The 22,489-nt window shown below is 46.8% G+C and overlaps 1 protein-coding gene across 13 annotated transcripts in view; it reads right to left on the bottom strand.

The window, feature by feature from the left end:
* The window catches only part of Tns3 (tensin 3), a 257,261-nt gene that overhangs the window by 149,408 nt on the left and 85,364 nt on the right, over positions 1-22,489 (bottom strand). For 9 of the 13 annotated variants that reach the window (XM_035452698.1, XM_035452700.1, XM_035452696.1 and 6 more), the window contains one exon: positions 8,178-8,216. The exons of 3 other annotated variants lie outside the window; for them this stretch is intronic. In XM_035452698.1, coding sequence (XP_035308589.1) covers positions 8,178-8,216 — 39 coding nt within the window. Of the gene's footprint in view, positions 1-8,177; positions 8,217-8,474; positions 8,791-22,489 lie in introns of those variants that run through there. One more of the 13 variants, XM_035452704.1, reaches the window with a different exon arrangement.

Raw genomic sequence — 22,489 nt, 5'->3', positions numbered from 1 at the left:
ACACACTGCTTCTATCTCTTCCTCCACCATCACATGGCCTTTTTCCCTGTGTGGTGCTTTGCATAGGTATAGCTTCTATAGACTCACGTGGTTAAATGTTTGACCCATAGGGAGTGGCACTATTAGGAGCTATGGCCTTGTTGGAGGAAGTGTGTCACTATAGGAACTGGCTTTGAGGTCTCATTTGTTCAAGCTATGCCCAGAGTGATAACAGTCTCCTTCTGCTGCCTGAGGACCACAATGTAGAACTCTCAGCCCCTTCTCCAGCACCATCTATGCCTGCATGCTGCCTTGCTTCCCACCATGATGATAATGAACTAAACCGCTAAACTGTAAGGCAGCCCCAATTAATGTTTTCCTTTATAAGATGCTGTGGTCATTGTGACTCTTCACAACAATAAAAATCCTAATTAAGACACCTACATATTTCCCTGTGTGAATGTCCCAAACATGTCCACATTCCCTGAGTTTACAGGTCTGAGGTGTGACTATTAGGAAACCATCATTTGGAGTTGTCCCTATACCCTCTCACTTCCTGGCAAGAGCCAAGGTATTTATAGAGAGCTATATGCCTCCTTCTGGCTATCAAACTATAGGGACAATGGAATTAGATGTCAGAATTGGAATTTCTCTAGTAATCTCATGCTAGAAGAAATTTCTGTAGCCAGGTGTTAGTCAGAGGGGGAAGCTGGACTCACAGATACCACATAGTTCTGATTTCTTGTAGAAGAAACTGGAGCCCAGACAATAATGAGTCAGTAATGGACTGGACCACATGTTGACCAAGACTGCTTAGTTATGCAAACCCTCTTGCCCTCTGTTTAAACCTCAGCCTCATGCCAGCTCCAAAAAGATACTCAGCAGTCACTGAACTTTTGGATTTGTTCCTCTCCCCAGTGTGACGATATTGGGAAATAAATCTCTATTTTCACATCACTTGTTTCTTTAACTAGCTTACTGAGGACCAGTGGCTAAGCACATAAGTTGTTAGAGCTTCCAGGGACCAGAATTGGACTCGAACTTCTCCAACAACACCAATATAGAGGTGTCCTCTGGAGCCCAGGAAAATGATGATACTAGCCATTTGTTCCTTCCACCACACATATTTTCTTATGTGAAAGGCCGGGTGTGAGTTTACTTGTGAGGGGCAACTGTGGGATCCTCCCCTCATCACCAACATATAGCTGGCTCTCTTCATTCAGGTCAGTCCTTTAAGCAGGGAAAGCAAAACTAAGAAGAGCGTGTGATTGGAGTTCAGGACTATGGCTTAAACCCTGTGCACCCACAGCCATTCATGTCTTAACAATGATGAGAACATCTGGGCTTGCCTGAAGCCTACAGGATGGAGTGGAAGCTAAGAAAGGAGGCAATAAATAAGTGATGTGTCTCCATCAGCCATCACAGACCCAGGCTGCTCTGTGCTGCCCTCAAGAGCTGCCTGATACCACAGGCTGTGAACAATCCTGGAGACACGGAGTCCTGCCTAACTCTGGGTTCTGTGCCTCCTTGGTCTCACACTGAAACCCAGACATCTGCAATCCACACTAGAGCTTTCTGGGAGGAGGTAGGACAAACAATTTGATGCCCACACCTTAGGAAAGTGAAGAGGACTGGAAGACCAGATAAGACTAGCTGGTAAGAAATGGGCCTGAGGCTCTTGACCAAACAAGAACAAGTGCTCTACAGGTACTGCAGACCACACATCTTTTCACTTTCTAGTCATGTGACCTCACAAAAGACACCAATCTGCTCACTGTCCCCAGATCCTGTCCCCAGAAGTTCCCGTCTTTCCAACATGAAAAGTCACTCCTGCACCTGAGATCAGGACTCCCAGGTGACTGATACAAGCCTGCTCCCTTGGACAGCACTTGAAGTAAAGACAAGACAAAAAAATACATAATTTGCTTCTGAGTTTCAGCACAAAGCTGCCAGGCTACTGTTTATAGCATGGTTAGGTCTCTGTATAAGGATCTGATCCTGCAAACTGGCAGCTACCAACAAGAGATGCTCACACTGTCTGACAGCGCTGCCCCATACCCAGGCTTCTAGTCCCCAATCTCCATAGAGGATTCACTGGACATGAAACATTGCATGACCTCCATACCCTTGCCCTCAGGAAGTAGAGGATTTCTCCAGAGCTCATCAGACTGGTTCTCCCTGTCAGGCACCAAAACAACAAGATAACAACACAAAGCAAACAGAAAAACCACAAAACTAAAAGACTTCATTGTCCTCTGCAACTCAAGGAACAGCAAGGCTGTGCAGATTCAGCCTATGTTCCGTGTAGCGTGAGGTCACTGAGAAGTTTCTGTGTTGATGTTTCTTTGGCTTTTTTTGTTTTGTTTTTTGAGACAGGGTCTCACTGTGTAGACCAGACTGGCCTCAAACACACAGAAATCTTCCTGTTTCTGCCTCCTGAGAACTGCAAAACTAAACGCATGTATCACTATGTCCAGCTAGGACGGAGATTTTAAAACATCAGTCAGTCTTTATTGGGACCCCACAGGAAAGTGGTGACACACCATTTTACAGAAAAGTGGGGCTTTTATGCAAAGGAACTCAGATCAACATCATAGGATTCTCTGTGTCACAACCTGGATAGGATCAAGTTACCTTTATTCCGACACTTGTACATACGATTACATTCTGTGCCTATGTATACATGTCACCACATACATGTACACATATGTAGGTCTATAGAATAGCTGAGTTGCAGGCCTCTAAAGAGCCTGTCACCTCTCTTATCATTGAGACTTCCACTACCTAGAACTGACATAAGCAGACCATAAAAACCACCGATGCTCCTCTGCATCTCTGAAAACCCTATCACACTATTCACATATTGGTTTGGGTCTTAATGAAGTGACAATAAAGTAAACCTTTGACAACCGCATGACAGCTCTAGGTCAGGACATGCCCTATCACCCGGGTCAACATCCTCTGTATTTCCTATGCAATATGTTTCCCCCCTTTTCCCTCCTTACAGACAAAAAGTGCATGCCTCCAACCAAGCCTTGTGGCCCAAGGTGGAACCCTGTCTCAAAATAAAAATGAGCAAAGAGCTGTATCTTTACAGCTCTCTGGTAAGCTCCCTGATAGAATACTTGACAGCATGTACAAAACCCCATGCTCAATCACACACACACACACACACACACACACACACACACACACACACACACACACACACACACACACACACTGCGCCAATGACTACGGTTTTCTCTTCACACAGACTTCCAGCCTGCACACCTGCCCCATCAGCATCCGGATCATCTACAGGTGTGCCTTCCAGCTCTTGTTCCCAACCACACCAAACTAACTTTCAGTTCATGTATTACTCTCAACTCACATCCCACTTCTGTAAGCCAGAAGGACAAACAGGTTCTGCCATCAGCAAAGAAACAGAAGGCCAAGCATCACAAGCCAATGCCTGGAAGCCATTCCAAAGGTCCCAAACCCCCATCATGAAGGCACCTTTGTTCCCACAAATAAAGGGTGTCCCTGGAGTCAGTCATTGATCAAAGGCTGTCACTCAACCTTCCCTTCTTACTGTCCAGAGCAATGAAATATGCCAGACTTTCAAACTGTCACTTCCCCAACCTGCATCACTACAGGAGTTCAGATGGACCTGGGCTCAGAGAGTTGAAATGTGCCAGATGATGTGAACTCTGCAGGTTCACACCTACCAAACAGAGGCAGGCATCACAGGCAACAGGAGGAGGAAAGGTCAACAGCCCAGGACACAGCAGGAGGGCAGGTGTTGCAGGCATCAGGACAGGCACAGACAAGGAAAAGGGGCAGCTCAGAAGCAACTGCCAGCTACAGCACTGCCAGTTACAGCACATCAACAAGGCATGCAGGCCACCTGCTCCCCAACCTGGACGCCTGCTGAGTCAGAGCAGGAGTCACCAGGACCCCTAACACTACATGTAGAAAGAGCCAGGGGTATACCAGAGGGACACCATGTGTGTCATGTCAGCTCAGATGACACTGAGACCAGGGATGGTGTAAGGAGCTCAGAAGACAACACAGGACAACGAAACCTCTGCTTGTCAAGTTCATCCATGAGCAATGAGCACTTGGACAGTGTCTGCAGTCCCTGGTCCCAGGATATTCATCCCACAGACATGTCTGTGAATTCTTCCCACAGACAGTCACCAGTTGTGGAGAGGAAATACAGCAGCCCTAAACAACCACTAATTTCCTCTCAACTTTTGCTAAGTGGTCAGTTTTGCACAAGACAGCTCCTTGTTTTACAAATGCATTACACCAAACATGAGAGAAGCATCATTGTAACTACCCTGGCAGGAGGGAAGAACCCCTCCCTTTGCCCATCAGACTGTATGGGCCAATAATTCCCAAAGAATTGGAATTTCCCCCCAGGAAACTCATGCTGGGAGAAGGGGAAAGCTAAAGCCTGATACCAGTCCAAGTACAACTGTCTGCCAGGAAGAGTTTGTACAGTTCTGGCAACTAGTCAGACCACCTTGCAGGAGAGAAGAGACCAAAGATGATGGGTTGGACCAACCTTGACCAGGATTGCTCAACTATGTAAACCTCTGTTTAAACCTAACAGAGTATCAGTGCCCATGAAGATTTGGTGAGGGTGGGGGGCCGGGATGTACCCCGGACCTCTGTGAGAACACTAAGTTTTCTTTCTCTGTCTTCCTATGATTTGTCTCTTTAATTGACATGTTGAGGATAAGCAGCCAAGCCTAGCTCGTTAGGGCTGCTAGGGCCCAGGCTGTGACTAACTCTGGGGACAGACTCAGTGAGCATGTCTAGCCTCAACAAATGTACAGCTGCAGGCAAAGAAGTCATGTCTGGATGACCTTGGGGGCCTTTGCTGAGCCTAAGAGGTGACCTCACAGGCACAGTATCAGAATTACTCAGTGAATGGCAACCAGGAAAACAAAAACTTTTCTCAGGTAACCTGGCCAGTCACATGGTTAGTGTTCTCCAATTGACATCTGAAAGCATGTTCAGGACAACTCAACTTCCAAGGCCAATGCCAGAGGGTTCTCAGCCCATGCAGGGCCAGGAGCGCATGGAATATTGGATGTTTTCTGTACTAAGAAGTGACACTTTGGACTGCAGGGACAAACCCTCCTGTGCAGGTGTCATACAGGGAAGACTGCACCACATAACCCAGTGCCAGTAGCAGTGACAGCGGTGGTGCTGGGGCAGCTGCCACTTCCATTCTTCATGCATTCCCCCCAGACCTTCCCTGCCTTAAGTCAGACATCGGATAAAAACCTGAAGGAGCCCTATCTCAGACACCACGTGCTGCCAGGAAGGGTGGCAGATGAGAAGGGCTGGTGCACAGCCAAGGACCTGACCAGAAAATCCACATGGATCCCTGCATCAGCTCTAACACACAGGTGTAATCTTTACAGTTCAGCTGCCTGAACCTCCTGAAGAATCTGCTGAAACAGAAGGGTCTCTGGGTGACAGAGCAGTTGAAAAAGGGTCTGAGCACTTAGTACAGAGTTGACATGTGCATGGTCATCTTAAAGAAAAACACATATACAGGGAATGGGAGGATCAGGGACAAAGACAGAGACAGACAAGAGAAAGGCACTCCACCTAACACGTCACTATCACAGAGCTTGCATCTTCCTACCTCCTGGAAATGTCACAGCTGCCCTAACACAGTGATTCATTGAGTCATTCACTGCTTGGGAGTGAGGGTAGGGTCAGTTGACCTAATGCACAGCCAGGCACGTAAAAATGTAGCACATTCTGCTATGCTCAGTCCACAATAACTGGTAAAAACAAGAAACTGCTGTCAGATAGTGGATGCATTCCCTATGCTATAACTTTAGTCAGAGTATATTCCTACTTTTTTTTCAAGATTTCCAACCTAATTTCCTATCACACATGAGGGTTTCCCTGCATGTATATATGTACATCGGGTGTACGCAGTGCCTGAGAAGGCCAAAAGGTGTTGGATCCCCTGAAATTGGGGTTACAGGTGGTTGTAAACTGCCATGTGGGTCCTAGGATCCAAACTCGGGTCCTCTATGACAACAGTCAGTGCTCTTAACTACTGAGTCATCTCTCTAGCTACCAGAGGAGGTGACAGTTCCATGTGTTACTGCCTCTGAAGACTTTCTAGGGAGACAACACATGGAGGTAGAAGATAATGGCAATGATGACCTGACCCTGGGTAGCCTCAGCTAATGTGTGCGTGTTTGGGTGTTAGATGCTAAAAGCTTAAGACATTTTTAAAAGTTAAGCATAATCTATGCTATTATAATCGGCTATACCACCTCAGTTTGTGTAAATACCACCTAGCAATGTATCTCTCATAACTTCAGTAACGCATGCTTTATATTTGTGTATATGTATACTTACACAATCAAGTACACATAAAAATCACACATATAGCCAGGTGTTGGTGGCACACGCCTTTAATCCCAGGACTCGGGAGGCAGAGGCAGGCAGGTCTCTGTGAGTTCGAGACCAGCCTGGTCTACAAGAGCTAGTTCCAGGACAGCCTCCAAAGCCACAGAGAAACCCTGTTTCGAAAAACCAAAGGAAAAAAAACAAAAACACATATAACAGACACAAATTAGTATACATATACAAGTTACACAAATACACACAAGCAAATTCATAGGCATAGCAATCAGTAATCATACACATAGGGAAAGTATAAACAACAAATACATACAAAATTTACAAACATAATACATATATAGTCATATGAATACAACAAATACATATATAATACATATATTCATACAAACATAATAATCGCAGGTAACCATAATACATACATCTATGCACCCATACACTTGTAACAAATACATGCATAACACATACATAGATGTGTCTCAAGACCCTGACTATGCAGTTCACTGAGAAGTGAAGGGGAGGGGGTGGCAGTGCCCCTTAGGCAGCCATGAAACCAGCATGGGCAGCCTGGGTTTGGGCCTATGGTACTCCGCCCTCAGTGCTCTGACATGGTCTTAATAGTTGGCAGAAATCCCTCTGATGACATCAGTCGCATAGCTCACACTCCCAAAGGAAGGAGACCTTAGAGGGCATTCAAAGGGATGCAATCACAACAGCCTTCTTGTGAACAAGGCATCTCTGATGGACCACCCGATATCCCTTTGCTTTCGTTTGGCTGCCAGCTAGGTCACAGAACACTACCACCATCCTCACAGGAAACAGAAGGAAACTGAGGCTCAGTTGTGAAGCCAGGATCAGAGCCTGGCTTCTTCGGGAGAACAGGTTGCTGTGCCACCTCTCAGCTGAGCCCCCAGAGAGAGCTCTGCCACCCTATGAGACCCAGAGAACCAGCCACCTATCGAGAGAGCCCCGGGCTCCATCCACAAAGACATGAAGGCAGAAAAACAAGTAAAGGCCCCCAACTAAGTCATCGGGTACTACATATGGGAAAAATAGGGTGGCAGCATGGCCCCATCCAGTTGGGAAAAGTCAAGTAACATACAAAAGGCACCCTGGAAGAGGTGACAGGTTTGCTGCTTTCCCTCACAAGTGAGGCTATGATGGTGTGCACCCCACAAGCAGCTGCAGGTAACATCACAGCGGCCTCTGCAGGGCCACTCCTGACTGACAATAAGAAGGCTACCTAGTCCCTACCTCCCAGTTCACAGGCCTCCTGCCAGTTAAGAAGCCTCCTGCCAGTTAACTAGAAACAATGGGTGAGGACCCAGAAAACACAGAGGGCAGGTTGCCACAGCATTCAAAGCAGAGTCATTTAAGAAGCAAAGGGAAATTTTACATTCACCCGATGACAAAGAGAAAGTGTTACTATGTTTACTGTCAGTGAGATAAAAGCAACATGTGTCATAGGTAAACTTTCTGGCATTGTTGGGTCATTTACAAAGCCACCCTGGGACACTGGTACTGACACTAAAGCAAAGTCAGGGGGGCCAAGCCCCAGAGTTAAATGCTACTGATCCTAAAGGTTGCTGCTACAGAAGAGCACAAGGATTTTATATCTTGTTAGTTTGTTTCTGCCTGCCTCCTCCTCCCAAGTGCTGGGACTAAGGGTTCAACAGGATTTTCTATATTAATGAAAACAATTGATAGTGTGCTTCCATACTCTAGGTGACAAAAGTCCCCAGGAAGAGCAGAGCTTAAACAAAAAGACCACCTTACCTGACATAAGACATCCCAAAGGAAAGTAATGGTCTTACCTGGCCCAGGTGGACTTGCACAGAGCAGGGAATCGACACCTTGAAATGGAAAAGAAACATAAGCAAGGGGGTTCTCAGGAAATGGGCACAGTAGCCAAAGAGGGTTCCCCAAGGCTGAGGCTGAGGCTGAGGCTGAGGCTGTGTCATCTTGTCACAATAACTGGAATCAACAGAATCCACATTCTGCTAACTCTGAGAAGTTTGGGTCCTTTTTGAGAATTTCAGGGAATAAGTGGAGACACGCCCATCCAAAAGGGGAAAAAAATCTGCACATCATTCATAATAACAGAGGTTCACCTTGAATTTCAAGCAACTGGTGTACTCCCAGTGGAGTCCTTCCTCACTGGGGAGCACGAGAAGTGAGACCCAGAGAAGGTGGAGGGTTCTTTCTGAAGGGTGGTTTCAAGCTGTCCACAGTCTTTACATTCACATTCAGGGTCGTATTTTCTCTGTAAAAATTTTCACTAGAGACAGGGCTGCTGTCTCTAGAACTATCTATGCATATGAAACTGAAGACAGAGTCTAAATGTATTTACTCCTGTCAGCCCTGCTGTCACATGAGACAGGGGAGAGGACTTCCCTTTGACTCTTCCACAGGAAGTTCACTGAGCATCCAAGGAAAAGCTGTGAGGCCTCAGCTAAACCCCAAGCTCAGCAGAGCACCTTGTGTGCAAGGCAGGTGTGAAGGCACCAAGAGAAGTGCTAGCATAGAGACTGCTCTGTCCCTGAGTTAAAAGGCCCTGTGTGAGTCAAGACATTGGACTTGCTTCTTGTTTGGGAGGTGCTGAGGACCTTGTTGCTGTGACCTGCCACACTGCCCAGCTTTCTCCTCACTCTTCCACTACAAGACTCCTGGCTCAATCCAGTCCTTAAAAGAGTTTTCTGAAACTGTGGCAAAGAAAGAGTCACAAGGGGTCTGACCAGTCACTGCAGTTTATACTTTGGAGCAGTAGGCAGCAGTATGACCTTGGTCCCTGATGTGGACACTATTTATAGGCCTCTTGCTTATCTTGCTCAGTTAAGTTTCTCAAGAAATATGTGACACATGGCCACTCATCTGTCTGGGACACACCATTATTCCACCAGGGTGGTGACTCACATTCTTGGCAGAGACCAGGGTCCTCTGTCTTCTGCACTCACCCTTCCCTCTAACTACCCTCATCTCTTCTGTACCCATACAGCAACTGGCAGGCAGAAACATGTATTTTGAATTTGTGTGTCCTCAGCTCCCCATGTGCATATTAAATTTTGATGGGTAGATGGGAGAAGGAACCCATAAATAAATGTAAAGTGAAAACCGACTCATGGCTTTGGAAACACAGGGAGCTGGTAACAGGACTTTATATAGGACTGTGACTACACTGGACCAAGGGGAACCCATGGTTAATGAACACTGTGAGTCACTGCATTCCAGCAAGCCCTCACTGGGGGCACAGGCATCCTGGTGCTTGTGACATAGTCACACTGGTAAGGAATGGATGAGGTATCAGTCTCTGCCTTTAGGATGTCACCTGTATTCCATGACATGGAATAATATTCATCACTAAGCAGAAATAGCCTAAAAGGACATGAAAAGTCACAGAGACACACTGAATGTATACCACTAAGATGAAGCAGCCAACCTGAGATGCTACCTACAACACGATTCCAACTATGACATTCTAGAAAAAATGAATGATTATAGAAACAATAAAATGCAAGCATTTATCAGGGGCTGGGGAAGAGATGAGTAACAGGAAAAACAGACAATGCTAAGAGACGTTGAACTGTTGTACTGTTCTGACTGGCATTGTCACGGTGGGTACATATCACTAACAACAGTACAAACCCAATAAACTCCCTATGAACACTGCAGGCTTGTGGACTTTGGTTAACAATGTAGCAATATTGACTCATCAAGCATTCTGCATTATACAAATTTTAAAATACACCAAGCACATGATTAATTTTCTGTAAATTGAAAACTATCCTAAATACAAAGCTTATCAATATTTTCAAGTAATTGATCAAAAGCATGTATGGAAGGAGTTCCTATGCCATACAAGAACAAGTTTAATAAGAACAGCTAGGGGTTAGGCATGAGCACACATCTTTAATCCCAGAACTTGGGAGGAAAAGGCAAGTGAATATGTCAGTTTGAAGTCAGTCTGGTCTACATAGAGAATTTGGGCCAGGCAAGATTACACAGTGAGATCTTGTCTAAAACCAACACACACGCGCGCGCGCGCGCGCGCGCGCGCGCACACACACACACACACACACACACACACACACACACACACACACACACACACACACACACACACGGGAGGTCAGATGTTTTCTCTATTCTACATTCCCTATAAACAAGTGATTTGTTAAGTGCAGCCCCGGAGACTGAAAATAAGAGGAGAGGCTACTCAATCAAGTCCTGGCCAGACCATCTACAATGAAGGAAACTCATCAAGATGTGTTCTTCCAATGTAGCTGTGACCAGCTATCAGGACAGGAGATACTTGGGTGTAACTGGTATTTCCAGTTTACTCCCCCTTGTTTATAATAAGGAGGGCAATTGCCCACAGTCAGAGCCATGAACGGAGGCTGCCTCTCTTAGGATGCCAGTGTTCCTGGTTTGTGCCACTCTGTTTGGCACTAAGAAACTCTCAGCAGCACTGTGATTGGGCTCCTTGGCTGCTTTTGTGGGCTCGTAGGTCCCACCTTCCATCCGACCTGTCTAGAAAAGCAAGACACAGCTTCTCCACACTGGATCTCACAAAGCTCTGGGACTCATCATTAATACTGCTCTTGCCCCTGTAACCTGCAGAACCACCTGCCCACCCCAACTTCACCTCCTGAGGATGAAGAGCCAGGAGACATAGCAAGAGCTGCCAACGGTCCAGATCAGAATGGCAGGCACCTCATATTATTTGCTTATTCCTCATCTTCAGTTGCAGCAGCTCTGATCAAACACTCTGGTCCTTTAGCCCTTTTCACATGACTGAGGGAAATACTCTGTGCCTGGGATATCTCCGGACTGTTCTCAGGATATCATTCAAGGCCAAATTGCACTGAATACTGAGTAGCAAACACCAGTGCAGTGGACCCAGACAAGGGCCTAGTGCCAACCCATCCTTAGGCCTGGTCCTACAGGTGTTTCTACCCAAGAATCTCTGAGCTGAGTTACAGCATTCAGTGTATGGATCCATGGTAGGCACCTATCATCCAGAGCAGAGCTTTTAATTATGCACAAGTTGTGAGCAAGTTGCAGAAGAGTGGAGACTAAAGGACTGCAGACTGCGTTCCAAGCATCAGGACACACCCTCAGGGGGCTGTGCATGTGCAGGCTCAAATCAGCTCCATAAACCTGTCCTGTTAGACACGCCTATCTGTAGCTCTTTGTCCTGAACCCTACCAACACAGAAAGCCAGTGTAGTCTGTCCTGTGCATGAGGACTGGTCCTCAGAGAGACAAAAGACACACTGGGGTCCCAGCAGCCACCCACTCCTTCTGATGAGAGCACCCATTGGAGTTAGGGTGACAAAAGGTGGCACTAAAGGGGCAGGTCTGGCAGCTACAGAAAATCCCAGGAGAGAGCTATAGACCCTGAGCTATGAGCAGTAGATCTTGGGACCCATGTCCTTCTCTTGACCTGACCCAGGGCCCCCCTGAGAGACCTGCCTAAAAGCCATTTTATAGCCTTTACTTGGCTGTGTCTGTGGCCTAATCTGTGGTTACCAAGGACAACCACAAACAAACAAGGCTGTGCCCAACCCACACCTGGCTGTGTGGGTGCCTGGAGCCACTGTGTTGATAACCTTGTCTCCAAGCCAGTAGGTCATCAAGGCGGAAGCAGGAGGGGCCTACAACCTTCCACTCATCATGACTGCTCTGGAGTGGGTGGTTGAATGTATCAAGGGCAGTGTGCATATTTAAAATTCAGGGACTGGGAGGAAGTTGAAGGGGTGGGCTCTGTGGTCAAAGTTTGCCTAGAATGTGTGATCCCTACAAATTGATCATTTTTTTGAGACACGTGTGAATTGGTATGACAGTCTGTGTATGACTAGAAGTCTGAGAGTCCTGTGAGTGAGCTCTAATGTGAGGGAGTAGCTGAGTGTGTATATGTGTACATGTGTGTGTACATGCATGCCTTATGTGAGTATGTGAGTATGTCTATGTGTCAATGTCTACATGTCTGTCTGTGAGATTCCCATGTGTCTAAGTCTATTCGTGTGCCCACAGAGTCATGTAGTCCTGAACCAAGGGCAAAAAGCAGAGCTTTGGTGAGCAAATGAGTCTGCCTTTAAAAGGAAAGCTTCAGCCACAGCCGGCTGCATCTACCCCTCACCATGGTACTGGGAGAGGACCAGGTCTACTGTGACTACCCATTCAGGACATCAAAGTCCCCTGAAAGAGAAAGGACAACCCAGTTCAACACACAGTTTGTAGACCCTGTCTTCCTTTTCATTCACACAATTAAGCCATGAATTCAAACGCCTGTTGTCAAGTTCAATTAAATTTCATTTTTGGCTAAGCCATGTCAAGAGTGATTATTTTCCTGTCAGTTTCTCTAAGAAATGCCTGGTTACTACATAAACAAAATAAAGGTAAGTTTCCATTCAACATTCTGGGAATCATCAAAAATTCCAATCCTGTTGGGTCCCATGAATGAGCTTTTTAGAACATCACAGAACTCTTATGGAAGGATGGAGAGATAGGACGATCCCATTTCCAGCATGTTTTTACTGATTCACCACTACAGCAGAAACTGGGGTGCTTGCTGGCCCCTTTTCTCGTTTCTCTGTTCTCCATTTATTCTGCCCATGGGACAGCTCTCTGAAGTTGGCATCAAGTATGCGCCCACAGAGATCTGGAAACATCACCCATCAGCACCCAAAGGCATTTGGCAAGTGCACACTGGGGCTGGGGTTTCAGAATGGCAGAGCCCAACATGTACCACGCCCTGAGTTTGAGCCCCAGCACCAAAACAAATGCATCAATAAATAAAATCAGATAATTTCTGATACATCCACCAACAACCTTTCAGGTAAGACAAAGGAGTAAAGGAGGAAGGTGGGTTACTCAGCACTGTGCATGGGAGAGAAATCAATTCACCGCGCGAAGAAAGAGCCATCTTGGCGCTTGAGTTACATGAAATTGCTTTGATCAAAATAACGTGACTTGGGACTACATTAAACTGGAGGCGAAATTTACTTCAGCTTCGACACCAAGCCAGAAGGGCAACAATTTCGTTCCAAATCAGGAGAATGGGAAAGATACTGTGGCTTCCTGGGCTTGGGAGAAACCAACAGAGATGCCAGGGGCTGGCCACTGAGACCCACAATGTAATGCTGGTCAGGTCACTGCTCATCTCTGCTGAGAGCTGCATCTGGGGCAGAGGATTTTTCCAAGAAGCACTTTTATCACTTTATAGCTTTTACAATGTATGTTAAATATCACTGACCAATGAACTGGCCCATTGTAGTAAGCCTGAGAAAAGGTAAGTTGTAAACTTCTTTTATAGCCAGGATTAACACTCACTATATATGGTGGAGGTGAATCAAGAGGAAAGTTCCTCACATGCTGTCATTAGCAAAGGGACACTCTACTTAAACATAGTCCATGATAGACTGCTGGGGCCACAGTGAAACCTCATAGACGAAGGCTTAATCAATAGAAGTTTTTATGTCCTATCCCTAGAGACCAACTGACAGATTGACTGGGGTGTCTGCAGGATTGGTCCCTGCTCCTTGGCTTGTAAAGCTGTCCTCTTCCCACACACGTTCATCCACCTCCCTACCTATATCTTACTCTTCCTAGGAAGACAAAGGTCACATGGGATTAAACCCACTCTGGTGACTTTACTTAAACTTCACCTCTTCAGAAAGTCAGTCGGGCTTCTGCCCATGAACTTGAGGGAACACAGTTTAGCAGAACAGTTATCAAAGGTTTCAGAAAACCAGAGCGTTCTCAGCACCAGAGTCGGGGCTAGACCCCCCAAGCAGCAACAAGTCTCCTCATTCAAGGCGACTGCTGGAACAGCTCCAGCGCCTGAGGCCACAGCCAATAAGTGTCAAGGTCAAGCTCCCCAAAGAGCCTGCAAGAACAAGGGAATCATAGGGACAAGGGCATGAAATGCAGGCTGCAGAGACTTTATTATTTATTAACCTTTCCAAGGATGAGAGCCCCCTCTACCTTTGGAACCTCTTTGCTAGGCATGACCCTGGGATCCCTAATTAGGCTCACATTCCTCAGGAAGCCCTGTTATCCATTAAGTGGCAAAGCCCAATTTAGCTTGCTCTAATCCCCATGAGAAACAAGCCAGCAGAGCAGACGCAATTAAACCCCAGGCTGCCTGCCACAGACACAGCATCAACATAGGAGAAAAGGGGGTGAAATTACTGGAACTGGGGCTTTCTGTTTCCCTTAAAGGTAACAGGGCTAGAGAAGACTATGCCTCTGGTACAGTTATCAACAAGTCCACCCCAGCATTCTCAGCTCCGGTTCAGCTGGCCTGAGCCTGCCTCAACTCGGAAGGCCTCAGTCAGTGCCCTTCTCTCCTCCACCTCCGTGCTTCTGAATTTTAGGAAAAGGGGCTGTGTAGGGCACCTTGGGTCTTTTGGGCTTCAGGCAAACCACACAGGACTTGCAGGGGATTGAAACAGAGCTAAAACACCAGAGCATTGCTCTACATCCTCTACACTCCTCCCAACATGGGCCCCAGATCCAAATGACAGTCTACTTATTGTTGCAATGTGAATCTGAAATTCTGAAAGGACATGAAAGGGGGCCCCTCTGGGACAACTCAAGATCTAATAAGTACCTCAGGACAGGACCATTTGCCCAGGGACAGGTACAACAGCCTGTCTGAGTCCAAGGTCAGAAAGGAAGGACAAGGCTGCATGCTGGGTTCTCGGGCATACAGGAGAATGGGTTCATCCTCGACTCTCCCACCTAGGCAACACCAGAGCCCTGCCTAGAACTCTGGGGCCAACACTTAGCAGATTCCTTTCTGTTTTTCCTAGACAGAAAAACAAAGATTACATGATAATGGGTAAAATGCTTTTCTTCTGGTTCAGGGTAAGATTAATTCTTTTAAAGCCATTCTTCCCATTTAAAATGCCAAGATCAAGTTGTAACTGCTTCAAAATAAGCAGACCCATTTCCACAGAAAAATCTAGGTCTCAGACCACAGCCACATTTCCCCAGTGACTTCCTTATCAGCCCAGTAATGTGTCACCAAAGATCACAGCTAACAATAAAGAACACTGGCATTGGTAACTCACATTTTTGCTAATAAGAAAAGACTGCCATGCCAGGCATGATGCTGCACACTTTTAATCCCAGGTATTGGGAGGCAGCGGCAAGAAGAATTCTGTCAATTCAAGGCTAGCCTGAGCTACTTAGCAATTGCTAGTCTGGCCAGGGCTATGTAGAGAGCCTGTCTAATAAAAAGAAAAGATTGCCAATTAGCTCTATAACAAAGAATCCTGCATTATTTCCATCGTTCCCTCACTTGTGCCAGTTTGTGTTTCAAAGATAATGGCATCACACAGAGTCTTTGCAAAGGTGGTCCTTCCCCCCATTAAGAGGTATAGTCAATGCAGATGGAGAAAGGGCTCAACAGTTAAGAGCACTGGCTGCTCTTGCAGAGGACCAGGATTCTGTTCCTAACACCCACATAGAAGCTCACAGGTGCCTGTAACTCCAGTTCCAGGGGATTTGATATCCTCTTCTGGCTTCCTCAGGCACTGCACAAGCCCAATATGCATGTGCAGGCAAACACTCACATAAAGTAAAAATAAATAAATCTGAGGTTTGTCTTGTTTTGCTTTTCAAGAGGCCACATCTGTCCCTTCCCCCTGATGTTTTCCTGGTTTGTTCCGTGACCTGTTATGACCAATGAAATAAGGCAATTTAAAAACACTTCTCTTCCTCCTCCTTCTCTTAGAGAAGTGGGAGGGGTTAAGCTCACTCTGAAGCCCAAACTAGGCTCAAATTCACAGCAATTGACCTGCAATAAGCCTAGCTTACATTCGGCAGAACTTTAGAAGCTTGGCCTTAAGGGGCTGCAACTATTGCTTCTACCTAAGCCCATCATCCATGGATGCAACCAGCTGCCATGCTGAAAGGAAGCCAAAGCTACCAGGTAGACAGACAGGCCTACAAAAGGACACATTGGGCCATCTAGTCTCTTATAAACCACTGGGCATGAGCACGTCTGAGACCTTCTGGCCAGCCTTGGATCCACCTCATCTCTCCTTACCTTGTACTTCATCTTGTCCAGTGGCAGGCATATTCACATATTTTTTCATTTCTTTCAACAACTATAAATAAAGTGATCTGTTAAGACTACCCTTTCCAGTCCAAGTCAGAGTGTCAGCTGGACATCTCTGCTGCCAGCGAGACAGGGGTCTGGACTTGCTAATTCAGGCTATCCTCAGCCAGACACAACTAGCCTAGCAAATGCTATCTATATTCAGGAGAAGTTGTCCAGAGGGAGTCAAGAATGGGCTACCCCAATTCTTAGACAAAGCACATGTAGAGTTTACAAGAGACTGGTGTACAAATGTCCTGACCCCTAATTTGTCATTTCTAGCACCCTTCTCCTCACAAAGAAAAGCTCAAAGGAAGAAGCAGCTGTTTCTGAAGGCTTGAGAGTGAGTGGCACATGCAGCATCCGCAAGGCGGAATGTGTGCACTTCGCACCACCCTGGCTTCATGCTCAGTAGGCTGCCCACCAGGAAAGGGCCCTCCCATAAGGACGGGGCTGAGGTCCAGTCAAACTGCAGTTCACACAAATTAACCTTGCCCTCTTCCGCTTCCGTCACAGCCTTGTAGGGTCTGAGACTTCCATTTGAAACCATTAACCAGGCTCATCTGGTCAAGTAGCTGATTTCCAATGACCATTTGCTAATGATATGGAGAAGGTGCACAACACCAAAGCAAGGTCCAGGCTCTCAGAAGTAAAAGGCCTTCCACAGTGAAGGTGGCCACTTGTAGCCAGCATCTTAGAGACAGGAGGGGATCTGCCTGTCTCATCTCCAACTCCTCTTGGGTCAGTGGTCTCAACCTCCTGTCATTCATTCATTCATTCATTCATTCACACACTCATTGTTCACAACGATTAACCAAATACCGTATTACAGGACAGGATACCCAACAATTAGAAAGAAATTGTAGTAGCTACAGGAATTCGACTTAAAGCAGGATACGAAAGGAGATTTTCTTTCAAGACATTTTTGTACAAAATGTCTAAGAATGACGTTGAAGGGACCTGCTCCCCTTTCGGCAGCCATAACAGCCGAACACGTGCTTGCCATAAACTTGCCTTGGTCACTTAGAGGTCAGATGCCTGTCTCGTGATAAGGAACCCATCAGAAGTTAGTCTCTAGAAAGTCAGATGCCTGTCTCGTGACAAGGAACCAATCAGAAGTTAGCTGGTGGCGCTATGCTTTATGACTCTGGGTGTGCTTTACGGACAAGCACAAAGCAATGACGTAGAGAGCATAGCAACCAACCTGGGAGGGCCTATGGACCATAACAACCAGTTGACCAATCAACACAGGGCAAGCCCTCCAAGCCTGGAGGCACACCAATCATGAGCCTGTGTGTACTCCTAGACACTCCCCTTATGCTGTCCTATAAGATCTCTTGGGAGGCCCTAGGAGCTGTCTTTTGCTAGCCATCCACCATGGCGGGTAGGTAAAAGACCGGAGCTAACATGGGGTTAGCTCGTTAAATTACAATAAAGCCTTGTGCAGTTTGCAGCAAGCTCTCGAATCTGCCTGGTGATTGGGGTGACCGAGAACGTGGCCTGGGACCCCGGGTACTTGAGTTTTCCGGGGATCTAACAACGTAATGTAAAAATAAATAAGTAAACAATAATAAATAAGTAATAACAGCTCCCTGGTTAAGAGCACATACTGCCTGGGATTGTCATGTAATTCAATCTTGTTTGTAATTCAAAAAAAAAAAGTTTTTCATATCCAGACCACTACAAAAAAAAAAAAAAAAAAAAAAAAAAAAAGCACATACTGCTCTTAAAGAGGTTCTGAGTTCCATTTCAGCACCCATGTTCCAGTTACTGCCTTTTACTCCAGTTCCATGGGATCCTATGCCTTCTTCTGATTGCTGTGGCATTTACCCTCACATGTACATACCCATACACAGACATACACAAATACACATAATGAAAAATAAAATACAACTTTTTAAAACTTAAAGTAAAATTAACTATGATTTTTAAATCCAAGTAGTTAACATTTTATTTCACATTACGTATTCTGCAAACACCAACAACTTCATACTGTGTGACACTACCCTACCAATCTAACACTAATGATCCACCAGTGTTCACACAACCTTGTTGATGGCGTCACGCTGTTATCTAGCATACCACACCATCAAGAATTACCACAAGCCCTACCTCTGTGCCATCTCATCAGTACTCCAAGCCCAAGATGTCCCCCTTTAAAGGCACCCACAAAGGGGTTGGAGATGGTGCACAGTGCTGGCCTAGCAGGTGGGGGGCTCAGGGTTCAATACTCAGTACTGCAAAATCAACAATAAGCAACATGCCCTACACAGCTCTTCTGACCCCACCCAATGAAACACCTTCAAGGTCAGGCCATCCGCAGGGCCTCCTATGGGTCAGTGAATGTCCCACAGTGCTTTTTAAATGCAAAAGAAGGCAATTTAGAGTGAAAGTGGAATTTCAGATTTTACACTACAGTCTGCCTTCCATTCATTAGGCTCTCCCAACCTCCCAGCCCAGCAAGTATTTATTGCTCCTAAGATCCTGCAAGCAGGGGGGTGTTTAGCGTAATGGAAGAGCTAAAACAGGGATCCTCCCATCTTCCTGCATCCCATGCTTGACCCACCCGCTGTTTCAGAAAATCTGGGGGAATTCTCAGGTGAGTCAAAAGTCTAGAAATACACAAATATGAGCTGTCAGCTGCCCCTGGGAGGTCAGGAGAAGGAAGCTCTGAGGCTATTTCTGTGCTCAAGGGAACATGGGGGTAGCCACTTCCTGAATTCCTGCCTAAAATTAACAGCTTTACAGAAGTGGCAGAGAAACTTGATTTTGCAAGTTAAATTCTAAGGATTGGAGTATGTATTCATTTGGACGCTAAAAATTAGGTGGTGGGGTGGGGGGTGGGAAGCTCTTCTAGAAAATCTTCCTTTAAAAAGTGGCTGGAGCAGAATACAGTAGCAGCTGGACCATAACCCTCTACATGAAATCATCCCATCTTAGGGAAGGTCACCCTAGAGAGACCACAAAGCTGCCAGGACCACAAACAGTCATGACCCAACATGTTGGCTATCCACAAGCACACAGGGTCACAGCACAGAATAGCACAGGGAAAGGGGGCTACCAGCAGACAACGTGAAGTGTTTGGGAGTCTTAGGGGCATGGTGCCCTTCACCCCACCCAAGGATAAACCTATACAGACACCACCAAAGTGTCCTGTCCAACAGGACAGAAAAGTCCTGGTAGGGGAGGGGAAGGCTCAGAACATCCTTCCCAAGCTAACTCCAGGCTCTGGGAGGCAATGCTGGGAAGAACCTCTACTCAGAGATGGAGCAAAGCTCCAACTGGACCCAGGGTGTATTCCCAAGACTGTCAGAACTTTTCTAAGATGTGTTTCCTTGGGGAGCACACTGATGGGCTTCACACTATCTTAAATATGTAAGAACAACATCCCTGTTGCCTCCTGGTTGCTGCTCTTCAGCCTGAGCTTGAACTGAGGGGCAGGGAAAAATTTCCCCAATTAGAGGAGAAAGAAAGTGAGGGTAGATGTCACCTTGAAGGGACCAGCTTCCCTTTCGGCAGCCATAACAGCTGAACATGTGCTTGCCATAAACTTGCCTTGGTCACTTAGAGGTCAGATGCCTGCCTTGTGACAAGGAACCAATCAGAAGTTAGTTAGTCACTAGAAAGTCGGATGCCTGTCTCGTGACAAGGAACCAATCAGAAGTTAGCTGGTGGCGCTATGCTTTACGACCCTGGGTGTGCTTTACGGACAAGCCCACAGCAATGATGCACAAAGCATAGCAACCGCCCTGGGAGGGCCTATGGGCCATAACAACCAGTTGACCAATCAACACAGGGCAAACCCTCCAAGCCTGGAGGCACGCCAATCCTGAGCCTGTGCATACCCCTAGACACTCCCCTTACGCTGCCCTATAAAGATCTGTACGCATTGGCTTCAAACTGTCTTTTGCTAGCCATCCACCATGACGGGTGGGTGAAAGACCCGAGCTTACATGGGGTTAGCTCGTTAAATTACAATAAAGCCTCATGCAATTTGCATCAAGCTTTCGCCTGCACTCTGTGATTGGGGTGGCCGAGGTCCTGGGCTAAGATTCTGGAAGCCTGGGCTTTCCGGGGGTCTTACAACCTCACCACCAGTGGGCTTGTAAAAAGAATGGGTGGCGTCTGGAAGATAAGGGACAAGAGGTATCATTGGACTGGGAGATGCCATGGGCTTAGAAGGAAGGGGGATACCCATAAGCATGGAGACAGCAAGGCTAGCAGGGACAAAGGAGGCATAAAGAATACAGGTACCCCCACAGAGGAAAGCCAGTGTCGGCAGGAAGATACTGCAACAGGTATGTGGCAGGAGATACTTCCAGAGACCAGAAAGCAGGAGGGATGGCAGGCAGAGTCAAATTTATTAGGTCTCAAACCGTGGGACAAATGCTGAGGAGCCTATTTAACGTATCAAAGTTGATCCTTTAGTCCCTACCTGTTACAGGATATGGCTGGCATACCCCCACAAACACACTTCTCCTGCCCAGGGTCTGGGCTGCCCTTCCCCCAGAGGCTCTTCTCTATATAATCCAGCCATTTTGGTTACCCACCCCCTTTGTACCTTTGTCCTCTTGGCTGTTGCACCTCATTCCCCTCTCTCCCTTGCCTCTTCCCCTCCTCCTCTCCCCACACGGCCCAGCTCAGTTTAGTCGTGTCCACTCAAGACTCTCCCAGATGCGTTTGCCTCTGGCTATGCTCTCCCTTTATCTAGAATAAACTTTCTCCTCCACCACAAGCAGTCATTTCCTTTCCTTTCCATTTTACTTTTTTTCTTCATTCAATAATAAGCACAGGTACGAAGGACGTATGTTTTCATTATGGAAGCCAGCCACCGTCACCCATCAGCCTTCTGCACCCAGAAGCTGCAAACCCATTCAGGTCTACAGAAAAAAGTCAGAGACACTGGCAGTATCACCACTAACCAGGGTTAGCCTGGAAAACTAGGATCCAGGCTACCCCCTGGGAAAAGTAGAGATGTTCATCAGCATAGCAGAGAAGGATGGAGACACAGACAGGCAGGCAGGCAGGCAGACAGACAGGCAGATACACACACACACACACACACACACACACACACACACACACACACACACACACCGAATAAGGAAGAGGAAAGGGAAGGGAGAGCATAACCAGAGGCAGAGTGGCCATGACCCTGAGAAGGGAACCAAGTGCAACAGCCAGGAGGCCAAAGGTACAAAAAGGGCAGGTAACCACAATGTCTGGATTAAATAGAGAAGAGCCTCTGGGGGAATGGCAGCCCAGCCCCAGGGATGGAGAGTTCAGGGCAGAGAATGGGATATGCCAGCCATACCCTCTAACAGTTAGGGACTGAGTAATGCAAGGAGAACATGGCAGCCAAGTCGGTTGTGATGTGTTAAATAGACACGTTGGCCATTTGTCCCGGGTTTGGAATATACACGGGACAGGGACACACATACACACCTCTTATACAAGGGGGCAGAAGCCTGCTCTTCAGGAACTTGCAGGATGCCCTTGCCCAAGCACAGGTGAGGACTCTAATCCAGGCAGTCACCCTGGCTGCATAAGCAATGATTCAGGATCACAAAAGCCTCCCTGGAAACAAACTAGGGATGTCCACTCAGACAACAATACAGGAGCCTAAGGGTCAGGGAGAAGGGCAACAGGCCACGCAGGCTGTCTCATAGCCAGCCTGATGAGGCCCTGAGATGCCCCAGCCCAGGTGACACTGATCAGGATCTTTGGCAGTCTCCAGAAACACCCACTGACTGAGGTCTAAGTGAGATGTGCATGCCACATTCTCAAGGAGAATTGAGAACACACACTGTCCTTCCCTGCCTAAATGCATGCTGATCATGCTCCAGCTCTCCATGAAAGTGCTGCTTATCATGCCTCAGAAGAGTCCTCATGGACACTGAGGGGTCCATGGTACCTCTAGAGCAGTGGTTTTCAACTCTCCTAATGCTGGTACCCTTTAGCAAGCTCCTCATGTTGTGGTGACCCTCAATCATAAAACTATTTTTGTTGCTACTTCATA

The sequence above is a fragment of the Cricetulus griseus genome, assembly GCF_003668045.3.
Source record: "Cricetulus griseus strain 17A/GY chromosome 1 unlocalized genomic scaffold, alternate assembly CriGri-PICRH-1.0 chr1_1, whole genome shotgun sequence".
Taxonomy (NCBI): Eukaryota; Metazoa; Chordata; class Mammalia; order Rodentia; family Cricetidae; genus Cricetulus; species Cricetulus griseus.
The sequence above is the reverse complement of the archived record's forward strand: the minus strand, read 5'-3'. Positions and strand labels throughout refer to the sequence as shown.